The 17524-nt window shown below is 46.8% G+C and overlaps 1 protein-coding gene across 1 annotated transcript in view; it reads left to right on the top strand.

Moving 5' to 3' along the window:
• The first annotated feature begins 3250 nt into the window (after window positions 1-3250).
• Window positions 3251-17524, top strand: part of LOC135089859 (uncharacterized) — a 35947-nt gene continuing 21673 nt past the window's right edge. The window contains 7 exon segments of the mRNA XM_063986005.1: window positions 3251-3390; window positions 9220-9385; window positions 9387-9560; window positions 9562-9606; window positions 10263-10478; window positions 10970-11144; window positions 11619-11794. Coding sequence (XP_063842075.1) covers window positions 9236-9385; window positions 9387-9560; window positions 9562-9606; window positions 10263-10478; window positions 10970-11144; window positions 11619-11794 — 936 coding nt within the window. The 5' untranslated portion in view covers window positions 3251-3390; window positions 9220-9235.

The raw sequence follows: 17524 nt of genomic DNA on the forward strand, positions 1-17524 counted from the left end.
TTGGGGAGGGGCTAAGATGTTAGAAGCATGTCAGGGGAGTTATAGCATGTGTTATGATACTTGAAACTATTAGATGCAAGTGTGGGGGACGTGAGGGTCTGGAGGAAAGGAAGGCACCATTACCATATCCTCTCCTGAACTTCCTAGTAGCAGCAGCAGCAGTAACACCAGCAGTATTAGTAGCAGTAACACACACACACACACACACACACACACTTCCGCATACACATTCTGGCAAAATAGCGGATTGCGTGTCGGTGGGCGCGCACCTGTCCCTTTCTAAGGTGCTCTGACCCTGCGCTGGTGGGAGGGAGAGAGGAAGGAGTGACGCACGGATGGGAGGTAGAGGTGGTGGTGGTGGTGGTAGTGGTGATGGTGGTCATAGAGGCGATACTATTGATGCACTGGAGGGAATATGATCCTAAAGGGAGAGAGTGAGAGAGTGAGTGAGGTAAATATGAACGTATGTGAGAGTAAATGACTTATGCAACAGAGTGATGCGGGCAAAAATAATAATGATGATAATGAAGGATAGAATACAGGTCTAGTGATGTTGATAGTGGTGCAGAAGGTACTTGCGGTGAACGGGAAGGAATGAAAGGAGGGAAGGGAAGAAGAAAAAGAGATGAAATGTAGAAGAAAGAATGAGGATGGATGAAGAAGAAAGAAGGTCAGATAAAAGATAGGAGGAGGAGGAGGATGCGTAATAAGAAAGAGAGGGAGGAAGGAAGGAAAAATTGTAATATTAATTAGCATAATGAATCACCATCTACAGAGAGAGAGAGAGAGAGAGAGAGAGAGAGAGAGAGAGAGAGAGAGAGAGAGAGAGAGAGAGAGAAAGCACTTTCCCTGCACATAAAAATCAAGACTAGCGTGTACTTTCCATGTGTGACAAGCGAGGGGCTTTCTGCCAGTGAAACCCATTAGTGACGAGGCCGGGGCGTAGCGTACAGAGAGCAGTGAAAGAAATACGTGACAGTTGTCGCGAATGAGACTGAATAGGGGTCTGAGGGAAGGACCTGAATACTACCACACCTCAATGACAGTTTTGGCATGACAGGTCGCCCTTGTTAACCCGACCTGCTATCATGATAAAGAGTGGAGCATATGAATGACCCTGCTTGTCGTTTCCTGCCCTTCCCTGCCCCTTCCCTGCCATGCTTTAACCGGTCTATCGTTTCCTGATCTACCTCACCCTGCCTTTCAAAGCAATAAGTGTAAACAAATAGGATTCTTAAGCGTCAAGTTATCAAGTGAATATTTTCTCACAAACTACAAGGCATTATTATCTTTAAAAGTCTGCCATTAAAAACTGAAAGTATACAGTTTTCTATTGTGTTCATCTGGGCGTGTCTCGTAATACGGGTCTCGTGTGCTTTGGGATCTCATTAAGACTGTTTATAAAGGTCACAAATATGATAAATCAGATTCTCATGTGTATTTTTCCCTTGCAAGTGTAGAATCGTTGTTAGACTATTGATACCACTGTGAAAATTCACTTAGAAATCTTTATAAACTTTTACTACAGCCTGTCAAAGAAAATTAAATAAGAACATAAGGAAATTAGGGAAGCTGCATGAAGTCTGCCGACACGTGGCAGTCCCTTTACGAAACATATCCACCTATTTCCACCTATCATTCGCATCCGTCAATTAATCTAAACTTTTAGACCTCCCTAATGGCTCATCACTAACAACCTCGTTACTGAGATCATTCCATTCATTTACCACTCTGTTTTATAAGAGGTGTAACGAACTAAGTCTCCGAAGAATCCAGAGTAGAGGATGTTGAGAAAGCGAGTGAGTGTAGGAGGGAAGGAAAACGAGTGGTAGGCGGGGGGCAGGACGTCCGTGCTTGATTAACGGGAGAATGTGTGTAAGCACCTGTGTGACTGCCTCCCTTAAGGTCACCAGCTATGTAGGCCGCCTGGACAACACCCGAGGACTGGCCATTGCTACACTTCACCTGGAGTTAGACCATGTGTTATGTTGGGGACTGACTGGCCACCTCTACACTTCATATACGCTTATTTAGTTAGACCATGCTGCGTTATGTTGAGGAGTGGACATTCATAATAAGCAAGAAAATATGAAAATAAGAAGAGACGAAGTAACAGGCTTGACAATAACAATATTAACCATGACAATAACAATAGTAGTAGTGGAATAATAAAAGAAGTATCCATGCGTGACTGAATTACAAGTGTGAGGGTGCAGGTGAGGATGTTAATCAAGGCACGCAGGTGAGGGGCAGGTATACATGCTTGCAAGGGCGCGGCGGAGGGACATACGAAAGGGAAACTTGCAGGTAAACCAGCTAAGTGTTTGGTTGTGTGGTGGTGACAGGTGTTGTCTTGTTTTCCCTCCCTCCCTTTCCCCCCATCTCTCTCTCTCTCTCTCTCTCTCTCTCTCTCTCTCTCTCTCTCTCTCTCTCTCTCTCTCTCTCTCTCTCTCTCCTGTCCCACCCATCCAGCCTCTCTCCTCCCTCTCGCCCTCGCCCTCCTACATAACCTAGCGGTATCTGCCCTCCCCACTGGACTCGAGAGAGAGAGAGAGAGAGAGAGAGAGAGACAGAGAGAGAGAGAGAGAGAGAGAGAGAGAATAATTTATACAGTTTCCGTCCATTACTATTTCAGAAGGCTGAGTGAGGTATGACCGGAGGAAAGAAACAAGGAGAGACGGAGAGAGAGATAAAGAAGAGTGAGAGGGAGGAGTGCCCAACCCAAACGCCTCAAGACTAGCACTAAAACCGCACACCAGCCTGAGCCAAGACAACAAGAGGTGACCAACCCCACTCTGAAGAATCCTCGCGCAGGCTCGCCAGCTCAGTCACCCGCAAGACGTCAGAAGGAGGAGTGGTGTGCGCCTGTCTCTCTCTCTCCACCTGGGCCGCTGCACCCACCTGTCTCGCTCTAGCCTCCCTCTCCCTCCCCATCCCATCCGTTACCTGAAGACGGGCTTACCTGGGAGGCATATAGAGACAGAAAAAAGGACATACGTTAAAGAGAGAGAGAAAAAAGACTTAAAGAGACAGAGAGAGAAAAAAAAAAGATACATTAAATATTAGAGGGAGAGAAAAGATGGTGTATATATAAACATTTATTTGTGACAAGACGAAAAGAAAATTATTCGAAAAATTGTGGATAGTTTCCTTTTTTTTTTTTTTTGTGGTATTTCCGAAGCCTGGACAGTGAGTGGGAGTGGACACACACACACAAACACACACACGGTGGCCATGAGCAGCACAGGACACTCATTACTCACGATGTTACTGCCACTGGTGCTGTGATGCTGAGGCGCCCAACCCACACCTTGCCGCGCCCTTCCCTCCCCTTCCCTGCCCTGCCCTGCCGAGCCATAACCTGCAATACCCTGCCTGTCCACGCCCCCTGTGAGTAACGTGTGTGTGTGTGTGTGTGTGTGTGTGTGTGTGTGTATTTTGCGTTTTTTACACCCTTGTATCTAACTTTAACTTTTTTTTAATATAAGATGATATTAGTTTAAATGTGTGTGTGTGTGTGTGTGTGTGTGTGTGTGTGTGTGTGTGTGTGTGTGTGTTTTGTGTGTGTGTGTGTGTGTTTTGTGTTTTTTACAAGATTGTCAAACTTTTCTTAAATTTCAGTTTATTTTCTTTATATTTTTTTTTTGTGTGTATGTGTAAAATATGTATACTGATATACGTAGACATGTATAAATTGACGATGCATAAGAGTAAAAAGAGGCAGAGAGAGAGAGAGAGAGAGAGAGAGAGAGAGAGAGAGAGAGAGAGAGAGAGAGAGAGAGAGAGAGAGAGAGAGAGGCAGGAAAGGCTCAGATAATGAGTCTCACTTACTTGCCTTGACCAAACCAACTTTATTTATCTACGGTATTCATTTCTTCATTTGTTTGTCCGGTATGTTTATACATTTACCCTCTGCGTGTGGTTGTGTAACTGTGTGTGTGTGTGTGTGTGTGTGTGTGTGTGTCTGTGTGTCTGTGTGTGTGTGTGTGTGTGTGTGTGTGTGTGTGTGTGTGTGTGTCTGAATTGGTCAAGAAATATGCGGTCAGTCAGAGCGAGAGAGAGAGAGAGAGAGAGAGAGAGAGAGAGAGAGAGAGAGAGAGAGAGAGAGAGAGAGAGAGAGAGAGAGAGAGAGAGAGAGAGAGAGAGGAAAAACTTGCTGCTTGTCCATATTCACGGCATATACAAAAGGCCAACTGTCAATGATTAGAGAGAGAGAGAGAGAGAGAGAGAGAGAGAGAGAGAGAGAGAGAGAGAGAGAGAGAGAGAGAGAGAGAGAGTTTGTAGTGTCTGAGCTGCTGATAGTGATGGTAGTGATGTTTTTTGTTATTTTTTTATTTTAGATAGTGTAAACAATAACCTTATAAGGGCCAACATTTCTTCTTTCTTCTTCTTCGTTTCCGTTTCCATGTTTTCTTATTGTCATGGTGGTGGTGGTGGTGGTGGTGGTGGTGGTGGTGGTGGTGGTGGTGGTGGTGTGAAGTCCAGATAAGGTCAGAATGTTGTCTCTATTCAACACCTGTTTGAAAATTATGCTTATTACGACCTTTTTTCTTCTCTACTAATCCCCTGTGTGTGTGTGTGTGTGTGTGTGTGTGTGTGTGCGTGTGCGTGTGAGTGTGAGGGTGTGTAAGTGTGAGAATCTCGTGGCCTATAACGGGAAAAGTCACCCTAAGCTGCCTTCTTTCCCGCGGCCGTGGAGGAGTCTTGAGAGAGAGAGAGAGAGAGGAGAGAGAGAGAGAGAGAGAGAGAGAGAGAGAGAGAGAGAGAGAGAGAGAGAAAACAAGCAAACAAAACAGTTATACAAACAAATATACGTACACTAAGTACATATGTTAAACAAACAGACAAATAGGAATGCAGCCAGAGAAATAAACAAAGACCAACAGACAAACAGAGACACGCAGCCAGAGAAATAAACAAACAGATCAACAGACAAACAGACAGACAGACAGACAGACTTACATTTAACATACTAAACCTTCATTAAAACAATCATATAATATTCATGTGGTAAAGATTTCAATGCAGACGTATGTAGTAATCAATGATACAAAAATATATAAATAAAAAATCGTACTGTACAGAGAGAGAGAGAGAGAGAGAGAGAGAGAGAGAGAGAGAGGAGAGAGAGAGAGAGAGAGAGAGAGAGAGAGAGAGTCACCCTCCACGTGTTTCTTGTTCTCGATAAAGTGATAAGGAGGTAAAATAAGAAATCTGAGTGAGGGGACTTTACCCGTGAGGCATAAAGGTGAGAAGAATGGGTCAGGATTAACCTTGGTGGCTCGGGCTTTCTCGTCCCCAGCTGACCACAACGTGTGTTTGTGTGTGTGTGTGTGTGTGAGAGAGAGAGAGAGAGAGAGAGAGAGAGAGAGAGAGAGAGAGAGAGAGAGAGAGAGAGAGAGAGAGAGAGAGAATAGAATAGACCTGTTTCCATTATTATCTTGAAAGTTTCTGATCTGGATTCCTTTTTTCTTCTTACTGAACATTACTACCACTATTACCACCACCACCACTACTACTACTACTACTACTACTACTACTACTACTACTACTACTACTACTACTACTACTATTTGTACCAATACTACTTCACACTTAACCACACCCATTCATCCACTAGTTCAGTTCCTTTTAAACACACACACACACACACACACACACACACACACACACACACACACACATAACTGGTCTCATTTTCTTGCATATCAGCACCTCAAGGACAACCAATAGAGAACCATAATGACACACACACACACACACACACACACACACACACACGTTCCCTTGAACTTTGTGGGTAACGCTGAGGTGTAGCTTGGTACAGAGTGACGCCCTCTGGAGCCTTCGCAGGTCCGGGAATAACCAGAGGCTGCCTGTGTAGAAAGAACAATGCCATAAGGTCCTGTTCTCCTCTATTCTCTTTCTCTGTGGTTGGAATCATTATCTCTACAATGGTCCGGCTTTTCACAGTTCTAGTTCACAGTCTATGGTCTTTTAACGACTGGGGAGGGGAAATTTTCAAGGTTTCAAGGTCTCTTCTCTTTTCAAGGTGGTTTTGTTAATTTCTCAGAGTCATTTAAGAGTGATTAATGATTTTCAGGGTTGTTTTCAGAGAAATCTTCAAGGTTTCAAGGTTTTTTTCAGGCTTTCAGGGTGCTTTTATGAATCTCCCAGAGTCTTTGAAGGGTATTTATTTTTTTTATGGGTGTGTTCAGGGGTTTTAACGGGTGTAAGAGGCATATTAGGGATCTTAAGGTCTTTTAAAGGTTCGTAGGGTCTTTTTAGGGGATATGAGATTCTTAAAGTGTCCCATATTGTTTAAAGGATGTTTTCCTGTGGTTTTATGGGTTTCAACAGACCTTTAAGGAATCTCTGGATCTTTTAAAAGGTTTTAAAGATGTGATTTTAAGGGTGTTTTTAGGGGTTTCATATGTTTAAGTGTCATTTTAGGGATGTCATAGTCTTTTTTAAGATTCTTGTTATCCTTTAAAGTTGATAAGGTATTTCTAGAATATCTGAGGGATTGTTAAGAGATCTGGGAATGTATTAAGGGATTCAAATATCTTTTTATAGGTCTTTGCATATTTCTAAGGTCTCATGAATGTCTCACGGTCTTGGTCTCTCTGTCCTCCTTTGCTCTGCTAATGGCACCTAATAGGCATGCTGGCGGCACACGCTCCCACGCTCCGCTGACTTAATGAGTGCTAACCCGCTGCTCCCTTGTGACAGTCTGCCCTCACGTGACTCACCTTAGAGCATATGTGATATTAGGTGTGTGTGTGTGTGTGTGTGTGTGTGTGTGTGTGTGTGTGTGTGTGTGTGTGTGTGTGTGTGTGGCATTTTTACAGGACTATATCAATTTTTTTTTCTTAATATCAATCATAGTTTACTGTAATAGTGTGTGTATGAGAGAGTGCATAAATCTGTATTCATTAATTATCAGTATTCAATAAAAACATCCTTATTTAATTAAGAAGGCTCACATGCTTGTCCTTGTGCACGCCAGCCAATCAGTCAATTCACTGCCTATATTTACGAAAAAATCTTTATTTCTTGGACGCAGTATTCATATAGCCTCTAAGACAAGAATTACGAAGGCTCATATTCTTGCCTTTGTGCATGCCAGGTAGCCAGTAAATACATCTTTTTTATCCGCTATATTATTACCTTGAGGGCGCCAAGGTGCGAGGGCGGGAACTGTACAGGACGGCCTCGGGAGGGGCGGCGGGCTGGCAGGCATCACGTGGCGTGGTGCTTGGTTCATAACAAGGTGTTGAGGCGTGCGCTGAGTGCCGCGTGACCTGTGCTGGCGGAGAAGGGGGAAGTATTTTAGTTGTTATTGTGGCCTGGCGCGGTGATCTGTGCTTGTGGGGAAAGGAGAGCAGGTGAGAGGAATGACTGATTGATTGACTGGTTCATTGATTAGCTGGAGGCGCGGTAATAGAGCAGTCCATAAGATGAAAGGAATGATTGTTACATCAAGCATGATTTTTTTTTTCATGTGAGCGTAATTTGAATTCTAATAATAATGGTGATGGTTGTCAAGAAATCATGGGGTGAAAGGAATTATTATAGACCTCACGATTTTTCTTTCTTCACATGAATACAATTTAAGTTTTAATAACAATAAGGATGACAAAGAGTGAGTGAGAGGAAGGATTGACTAACTGACAGCCTGACTGACGACGCGGCAAAAATTCTTAGAAATAGTTATATTCACGCAAGCTTCATATATGCATTAATTCCAGCCTTATAAAAGAATGTACTGATTATGAGAAGACTACAAATATTTCGAAGCCTAAGCTAGCAAGTGTCCGTAGATAACCTAATTAAGGAAACAAAAGGCGTGATGTTCGCAGTGACGCAGTGCTTATCACACAAACACGAAGGCAAAATGCTTGACATGACCGTGAGTTTGCAAGTTTTACCTTCCCACGAGTGAAATAATTTGTACTGTTCATATTTCCACATGCACTGACTCACTGATTGCGTCAAGACAAGCATGTACTTCGCCCTGCTGGAAAAATGGAGCAGATATCGATAAAATAGAAGTTTAAAGAGACATTTAATGAGTTATATACAGCATCTTGATGAGACACTGATCTTTCTTCGTGCGTGGAGGGTAGAGGAAGGTAGTTGGGTGTGCAGATGTAAAAAAAAAAAATAGAGAAATAAAGAAAAAAATAAAGAAAAAGAGTAAAGATTGATAAACACAACAGAAAACACAGATATTCATTAATTAAACATAGAAACATTGATATTTTTTTGTGCATGGGGGGATAGAAGAAACTGGATAGATGTATAAATGTGAAAACAAACAGAGAAGTAAATAGCGTTAAAATAGAATAAAAAAAAAAAATAAGGATTCGTTGATACACCTGTCAGTAAGTCGCAAAGAAACCCAAAGAGAGATACTGGATAATAAAAAAAATAAAACTGTATAACTCAATGATATCTTAGGAATGTGTGTGTGTGTGTGTGTGTGTGTGTATGTGTGTGTGGGTGAGCCAGTGAAGGTGAGAGGGAGATGAGATGTAGAGGAGGAGGAAGGGAGGGAAGGAAGGATTGGAGGGAGGGAGGGAGGGTGGGAGGGAGAGAGGGAGGGAGGGTGGGAGGGTGGGAGGCTGGGAGGGAGTGAAGAAGCCTTGTGAGAGAGGATGGAGAGAAAGGAAAACCACACCCAGGTTCGGACAAAGAGAGAGAGAGAGAGAGAGAGAGAGAGCGAGAGAGAGAGAGAGAGAAGAGAGAGAGAGAGAGAGAGAGAGAGAGAGAGAGAGAGAGAGAGAGAGAGAGAATGCAATCATGTTTCTCTAAATATATTTTCTATCCATAAACCTTCACCCTGTTACCTAAGTAGTGAAAGTGAACAATGCTAATATTTTATACGAAGGTGACGAGAGAAAAATAAAAGAAGAAATGGAAGCAGAATTACAAAGCAAGTTTTGGGAAGCGAAAGAAGAAAAAAAAACAAAAACTGCGTGACAAATTTTTTAAAAGGTGCAATGAACGAAAGGTTAAAGGAAAAAATTTAAATCAAACACAATCATTACTTACTGAAGATTTTTTTGTGTGTGTTTTACTTGCTTTATGAAGATCAGAGAGAGAGAGAGAGAGAGAGAGAGAGAGAGAGAGAGAGAGAAGAGAGTGAGAGAGAGAGAGAGAGAGATAACCAACCAACTCTAATCATTATCTGTCCCGTTGCTCTCCCTTCAACAGATAACAACAGGGAGACATGAGCGCTATGGACTGCTTAGCGCAACCCCGCACCACAACCACCACCACCACCACCGCCAACAGAAGACCTTCCCGCAGCAGGCATTTAGCGCACAGCCTCGTCTACCTCCTCCTGGGCACAACTATCGCCAGAGCGCAGTGTCCGTGGCCCCCGTGAAGTAGTAGAGCTAAACGGGTCTTGCCTATGTGCTTATAACCTTAGGAATGAGCTGTCTATTCAGTGCACGTCTGTTAATTTTACGCTTCTCATGACGGTGCTACATCAAAGAGCCGCTAGTGTACCGTTGGACTTGCTGTATGTAAATGGTACACGTATTAGTGCCCCTTAATGATCGCACTTTTGATGGTCTCAGCGTGGAGAATATTCAGGTGGGTTACGTGTGTGTATGTGTAGATTGGTTATACAGTTAAGTTGTGGATTGGTTTGTTAGGTTAGGTGACTGGGTAATGATGATGATTAAAGAGGAAATGGCATGTGATGATGGTTAGGTTATCTCTCTCTCTCTCTCTCTCTCTCTCCTCTCTCTCTCTCTCTCTCTCTCTCTCTCTCTCTCTCTCTCTCTCTCTCTCTCTCTCCAGCATCACGTGACCTTGCCTTCCTTTCTCCTCTTAAAATCCATTTTTTTTTTCTTCTTTCACTTTCATCACTTTCATGCGTTTGTTTTCTCCTTCCCCCCTCCTCCCCGCCGCCCACTCCCTGTTGACTGACACACACGCATACGAAACACCACTCTCTCTCTCTCTCTCTTTCTTCAGCTATTATTTTTTTTCCAGTTTCTACTCACATGAACTAAACTACCTCCTCCTCCTCCTCCTCCTCCTCCTCCTCCTCCTCCTCCACTATTTTCTACTCCCATGAGCTCTCCACGGTCTCCTCCCATATATCACACCCACGCAGCAGTGATTCACTCCTCCACTCATCTCCACCCACGCCTCATCCACCGACAACGAACCTTTAAACCTCCCCTCCCCGTTCCTCTCCCTCGAAACACTGCCATAAACGCCTCAATCTCTCTCTCCCACAGTTCTCCTCCTGCGGAATTTACAACATTAGCGACGGGGCGTTTAGAGGATTGGAAGATAAATTGAAGAATCTAAACTTACAAGATAACAGGATCTCGGAGGTGCCCACTGCCGCTCTTTCTAACTTACGAAGGTTAAAACTGCTGGATCTATCTGGGAACCTCCTTACGAATATTCCCAAAGATGCCTTCAAGGGGCTTAGGCTGTCCACGCTCAAGGTAAGGGTGTGTGTGTGTGTATGTGTGTGTGTGTGTAGGTGTTGGTATTCTGGCAGGGCTGAGTCAGGCTTGTAATGTTCTGTTTTGTGTATCAAGTTATCATGTGTGTTTTAATGTTCTTATATCTTTGGGTTATATGTTTGTGTGTGTGTGTGTGTGTGTGTGTGTGTGTGTGTGTGTGTGTGTGTGTGTGTGTGTGTGTGTGTGTGTGTGTGTGTGTGTGTGTAGTTTCCGCATGTCCTTATATGCTCCTTTTGTGTTTAAGTTTTTGTTGTTTCCTTATGAAGTGTTTGTGTGTGTGTGTGTGTGTATGTGTGTGTGTGTGTGTGTGTGTGTGTGTGTGTGTGTGGCGAGTTTCTTGTATATTTTAAACCGTTATCCCTTTCATTAATAATTCATACCTACTTCCTTTCCACCACTACCACCACCACTAACACCTCCTCCTCCTCCACCACCTCCTTCACCATCTCCTCCTCCTCCTCCTCCCCCAGCTGGCGGAAAACGACTTGGTGCTGTCCGAGGGCGCCTTTGCTGGCCTGGAATCGACCTTGAAGAACTTGAACCTGAAGGAGACGAATCAAAAGACAATACCGAAGGCCATTATTAACCTTCCTGTCCTCGCCTTCCTCGACATTGCGCAGAACGAGATACGCAGTCTGGAGAAAGGTACGAGAGAGAGAGAGAGAGAGAGAGAGAGAGAGAGAGAGAGAGAGAGAGAGAGAGAGAGAGAGAGAGAGAGAGAGAGAGCAATAATAACAAAAAGTAATGGTATTTCATGTCACAGTTTAAACAATGGAAGTCAATAAGAAACAGAGAGAGAGAGAGAGAGAGAGAGAGAGAGAGAGAGAGAGAGAGAGAGAGAGAGAGAGAGAGAGAGAGAGAGAGAGAGAGAGAATTAGATATATACACAGACCAATATACAGATGAGTAGATAGACTGAGAGATACATATTATATAAATAGATAGATAGATAGATAGATAGGCAGGTAGAGAGAGAGAGAGAATTAGATAAACATTAATCAACGGTACCAAGTAACACGCTGAAATAAAACAGAAAAAGAGAGAGAGAGAAGTACGCAAGACCAGGTAACTTTCTTCCTTCCTTCCCTCCTTCCTTCACCAGCTCTTCTCCTTCTGCAGGCATTTTGAGGAATCTACACTCTCTGACGGCGCTCAACCTGGAGAGGAACATTCTGCAGAGCCTGGTACCGGAGGACTTCACTGGGATTAACGACACTCTCTCCTCTCTCTCCCTGCTCAACAATCTCATCACCGGCTTTCCTGTGCGGGCCTTCAATACTCTCTCCGAACTAAGGGTGAGTGTACCAGAGCTTCTTCTTGCTTCATATTGTGTCCCTGTCCTTGTGTTATCGTTGGGAGACTGAAGAGGAGAGAAAAGTATAAGGTATAAGCTCTTGCCGAACTTAGGAGGCCTTGTTCTGTTACTCATCTACACTATATCCTTGGGTATCATGCATTACTGCCACCTCGCATTACATAGAGTTCACCCATCCAAGCATTAACCAGACCCACCGTTGCTTAACCTCGCTGGTCGGACAAGAAGCGGTATTTTCAGTTTGGTATGGTCCTTGGTATATTAATGTCGTGTTATTTCACCTATACTTTCAATTCAACGGACCCCAGTGGAAGTTACTGGAGTTTTCGAGGGTGTTTTCATGATTATAGGGATAGTTTAACAAGGGTTCTGTATCACTAGTGAGGAAACAATCCATGAAAACTTGACTAATCATCCCTGTAGCCTTTGAAAAAATAGTTCTTATATAAAATTTGTTTCTCGTACGCGGAAATAGATAAGAAAGTATACTAAAGGAGGAAAAAATGTGTATCAGAGAGAGATTATAGAAAGTAATGGACAAGTTAATAGTGACGGATTCTTACCAAAGTATAGATCGTGACTGTGGATTCCATGAGAGGACCTGTGGTGTGCCAGGTGAACCGCAGATACAAAAGAACACAAAGGAAGAGAAAAAATAGCATAATACTTTGATCTTTTTTTTTTTTTTATGATCATTGTGTGGTTGTTAGCTAGTTGTGTGAACGAGTGAATGAGCGAGACTTGTGTGAGGCATGAATACGTGTATGAGTGAACGAGCTAGGCTTCAGTCATACGTGTTAAGTGGAAGTGCGCGGCCTGGCGCCGGGAGATCACCTACCTCCAGCCTTCTGTTCACACCTTCTGTGAATAAACACCTGCACTGTTACCTGCGTTTCCTGTGCCCCTGCTGGTCAAGAGTCGAACATGGCGCAGTGAGTAGGATCAGGACAAGGCTGCAGTGGGTACGGCGCAGAATGGAGAAGCAGTTGGAGGCGCTGGCTGCCCTGCTAGCGCGACAGTCGGAGCAGAGTCAGGCTCTGCTAGCGCGACAGTCGGAGCAGAGTCAGGCTCGCGAGGAGCGTTTAACCCAGCTGCTGGAGAGAGTGGGGACACAAGCTCCCAGTCGCACCACGGCGAGCAATGAAGGCGAAACCACAGCCCGCAGCACGTCTACCCAGGGCGCGAGGTTCCCGACGTCCGCCACCATCATTCCTCACTTAACGGCGTCAGCATCTTTACGTGAGTTCGACACGTGGCGCCATAAGTTTGAAGGATACGTAACCCTCGCCAGGATAGACTGTCTCTCCCTGGCTGAGCAGAGGGCGGCACTCGCTGCTGTCCTAGACGACGAGTGGACCCGTACACTTCGCTACGGGATAAGCTTACCGAGAGACGCGGAGTTAAGAACCATCCTCGATGCAATGTGTGAGTACCTGCGAAGCCAGCGCAACATCATCATGGATAGAAGAGACTTCTACTCCCGCGTGCAAGAAACGCAAGAAGGTTTTGACGACTTTTTATGTGCTGTTAAGGAAATCGCCAATTTCTGTGACTTTTGCGACCAGTGCATAAACCATCAGCTGCGTGACAGAATTGTCGTTGGGACACGAGACGAAGTGGCTCTGAAACGCATGCTGGAAAACAAGAAACTCACCCTTGAAAACGCCATAGATATTTGCAGAGCATCAGAGAGCGCTAACCAGTGTAGTGCAGTACTAAGGGGCGGCTCTCACTCTTCGAGCCATGGTGTGAACGCTGTCTCGAACTACAGGAAGGGCAGTTTCGGGGGCTCAAGCCCCACGGGCTGTTATCGTTGTGGCAAAGATTGTCGCAGTGACAAAAGGGGATGCCAGGCAATAGATAAAGTGTGTCGTAACTGCGGGAAAAGAGGGCATTTTGCGAGTGTATGTCAGCAGACAGTGAGGAAACGACGAGGAGCTTCGAGGAGTTCCTCAACTGTCTCTCCTCATCGCGGTGCAGGCCCGAGGCGGGGAGCCAGTGCCAGTGTATACCAGCTCTTATCAGGCGTATACACAAAGACGGTGACGGCACGACCTGCGCCCCAGGTGCTCATTACCGCCACACATCCCGCTGGAAGAGACAAGATTACGTGGACTCCTGACTCTGGGGCCGAAACGACCGTTATTGGCCTCGACACGGCAACACTCCTTGGAATCCCGCCCTCCAGCTTGGCGCCCGCTGATGGTGATGGACTTTATGCTGCCGGTAATCACCCCCTCACCTGTGTAGGAACTTTCTCGTCGCACTTGCAACTGGGCGACAGGGAAGCTGAGACTGTTGTGAGCGTGGTGAAGGAGGTGAAGGGGGCGCTGCTTAGCTGGTACGATTCCATCGCTCTCGGAATCCTCCCCGAAGATTTTCCGGCTCAAATCCGACCGCTACGCAGGGAAGAACAGCACACCGGCAACAGCTCCATCAAGTACCCGACCGCCTCGCAGCCACCTCTATCTACGCCCACAGAAGTGATCAGCTGGCCTCATTCCTACGACCCAACGCCACAGCAGCGTGCGGGGCACGCTGCTGCTGTGATCAAGGCCTTTCCCAGCGTCTTCGAAGCAAAGGAAGGTTTACGTGCAATGGCTGGTGGATCCATGGCCATCGAGTTGACAGACGACGCTCGACCCTTCGCCGTAACAGCATCTCGTACAATCCCTTACAATTGGCGTGAAGAAATTAAGAGCCAGTTGGAAGAGCTGCTTAACAAGGGAATCATCGAGAGTGTGGACTACCCTACGGCATGGTGCCACCCCATCGTGCCTGTCCCAAAAGACATCTGGTGTAAGGCTGTGTGTTGACCTGACACGACTCAACCGTTACGTGAAGAGGCCCGTGTATCCAGTGCGCTCACCTCATGACGCCATCGCCTCGATCGGGACCGGAGCAGTTTGGTTCACCACTCTTGATGCCAAGATGGGGTATTTTCAAGTCCCCATTAGAGAAGAAGACCAGGATTTAACCTGCTTCATAACACCTTGGGGTCGGTACAAGTTTCGGCGAGCGGTTATGGGTCTCGTCTCGTCTGGAGACGAGTATAACCGTCGAGGAGACCAAGCTCTCGGCGACATACCTAACACCATCAAGATCGTGGACGACATCCTGGCCTATGACTCCACCTACAGTGCGCACTTAGCCCATGTCATTCAGATTGTGCGGCGGTGTGACCAGCACGGCATCACTCTCAACCCACAGAAGTTTACATTCGCGGAAAGAGTGGTAGATTACTGTGGTTACTCTGTTTCTGGACAAGGCTACACGACAGACTCAAAGAAAGTTAAGGCAATCTCTGACTTCCCACGACCACAGCACATCACCGACTTACGATCATTCATGGGTCTTACAAACCAGCTTGGAAGCTTTTCTCCTGCTGTGGCTGCAGCTGCACAACCCCTCAGAGATCTCTTACGCCCGAAGAACAGTTGGTGCTGGTCTCCTAACCATGAAGAGGCGTTTGAGAAGGTGAAACAGTGTCTCGTCAGCCCACCTGTCTTGGCATACTTCGACCCATCATTACCAACGATGCTACAGACTGACGCCTCAAGGATGCACGGATTTGGATTCGTTCTCCTGCAGAAGCACAGTGACCAGTGGAAGATGGTGCAATGCGGGTCAAGATTTGTTACAGACACAGAGAGCCGCTATGCAGTAATAGAGTTGGAAATGGCTGCAATCGTCTGGGCAGTCAGGAAATGTGGCACCTACCTGAAAGGACTCCCTCACTTCGATCTAGTGCTCGACCACCGCCCGCTGATACCTCTCCTCAATAGCAAGTTGTTGGGAGAAATAGAGAACCTGCGGCTGCAGCGCATGAGGGAGAAGCTTGCTCAGTATTCTTTCACAGCAAGCTGGCAAAAGGGATCGACACACTGTGTGCTCGACGCCCTCTCACGTGCTCCAGTACAGGACCCAGTGGAGGAAGAGGATGCTGCTACTTCTGGTGACCTCGACCCTCTCCACTCAGCGGTCATCTCAGCGTTATCTGCCACCAATGAGGACGGCGTCCGCTTAGCACCACTCCAGGATCAGACTGTGGAAATGGTACGTGCCGCAGCAGCAAGAGACGGGGAGTACTGCTTGCTCAAGAACGTCATCATCGAGGGCTTCCCTGATCATTGCCACGACCTCGATCACCGCTTGCGTACGTACTGGCCGGTGCGCAGTCTGCTGGCCGTAGACGACGACCTGGTGGTTTACGGGCCGAGGCTTCTTATTCCTCACAGCCTCCGCCGAGAAACACTAGAGCGACTCCATGACAGTCATCAGGGGATGGAGCGCACCAAGCGACGGGCCCGACAAACGGTGTACTGGCCTGGTATGGACAGAGACGTTGAGAACGTCGTTTCTGGATGCTCACTATGCCGTCCACTCCTACCAAGCCAAGCCAACGAACCTCTCTGGCAGGACACGGACACACCCAGCAGGGTGTTTGAGTCAGTTTCTGCAGACTACTTCCACGCAGCAGGCCGTACATACCTCGTGTATGTAGATCGCTTGTCTGGGTGGCCTCACGTGTCTGCATGCTCACGTCCAGCATCGGCTGATCAGCTCGTTCGTGTCCTTCGGGGTGTGTTCGCCGACACGGGCGTGCCTGTTCTCCTGAGGACTGACGGTGGACCGCAGTTCACTTCTTCATCGGTACGGCGCTTCCTGGCTCGATGGGGGTGGAGCATCGTGTATCTTCACCTCATTATCCACGCTCCAATGGTCACGCCGAGGCAGCGGTCAAGTCCGTGAAGAAGCTGATCCTCACGACCACACAGCAGGGACACCTGGACGAGGATGCGTTCGCTCGCGGGTTGCTGGAACTGCGCAACACTCCGAGGGCGGAAGGGCGATCACCAGCACAAGTCCTCTTCGGTCATCCTATGAGGTCCTGTGTCCCGGCTCATCATCGCTCATACGCTCAGCAGTGGCAGCGCGCTGCTGATGAGTGCGACGCCAAGGCAGAGCGACTGAGGAAGAAAGCGAAACTTCGCCACGACGCGTCCGCCCGTACTCTTCCTCTCCTGCACCTCGGTGGCCACGTCGACGTTCAAGATCACACGACAGGCCTCTGGGATCGCCTGGGTGTCATCGTGGCTGTTGGGCGAAGGAGAGACTACCTCATCAAGATGGGCAGCGGTCGCGTGATGTGGCGTAATAGAAGACACCTACGCCCACACAGACCTCTTGCTCCCCTTCCTGTCGAGCAGCACACCGCTCATGGCGGTGCAGCGCTTCAGCATCAGGGTCACGAGGAACACCACCATCCCGGCAGCCCGGAGCATCAGGGTAACGGGGTACACCGTGGCCGAGAGCAACCAGAGCGTCGAAGCAGCCGACAGCGTAGGGAGCCGAGACGACTGCAGGTGCGGTGGCACCGTAGCACCTACGATTAGTCGTACGTGTTCATTGTACGCTGTGTTTGTTTTGTGTATATGTACCGTGTTTTCTGTACTTCAATCATTGTAACTTTGTTTCATGTGTTACGGTAGCCATAACAAAGATAAGGAATCTTCCTTATGTCTCGGGGGAGGTGTGTGGTTGTTAGCTAGTTGTGTGAACGAGTGAATGAGCGAGACTTGTGTGAGGCATGAATACGTGTATGAGTGAACGAGCTAGGCTTCAGTCATACGTGTTAAGTGGAAGTGCGCGGCCTGGCGCCGGGAGATCACCTACCTCCAGCCTTCTGTTCACACCTTCTGTGAATAAA

Source organism: Scylla paramamosain, chromosome 33, assembly GCF_035594125.1.
Source record: "Scylla paramamosain isolate STU-SP2022 chromosome 33, ASM3559412v1, whole genome shotgun sequence".
In the NCBI taxonomy this organism is placed as follows: Eukaryota; Metazoa; Arthropoda; class Malacostraca; order Decapoda; family Portunidae; genus Scylla; species Scylla paramamosain.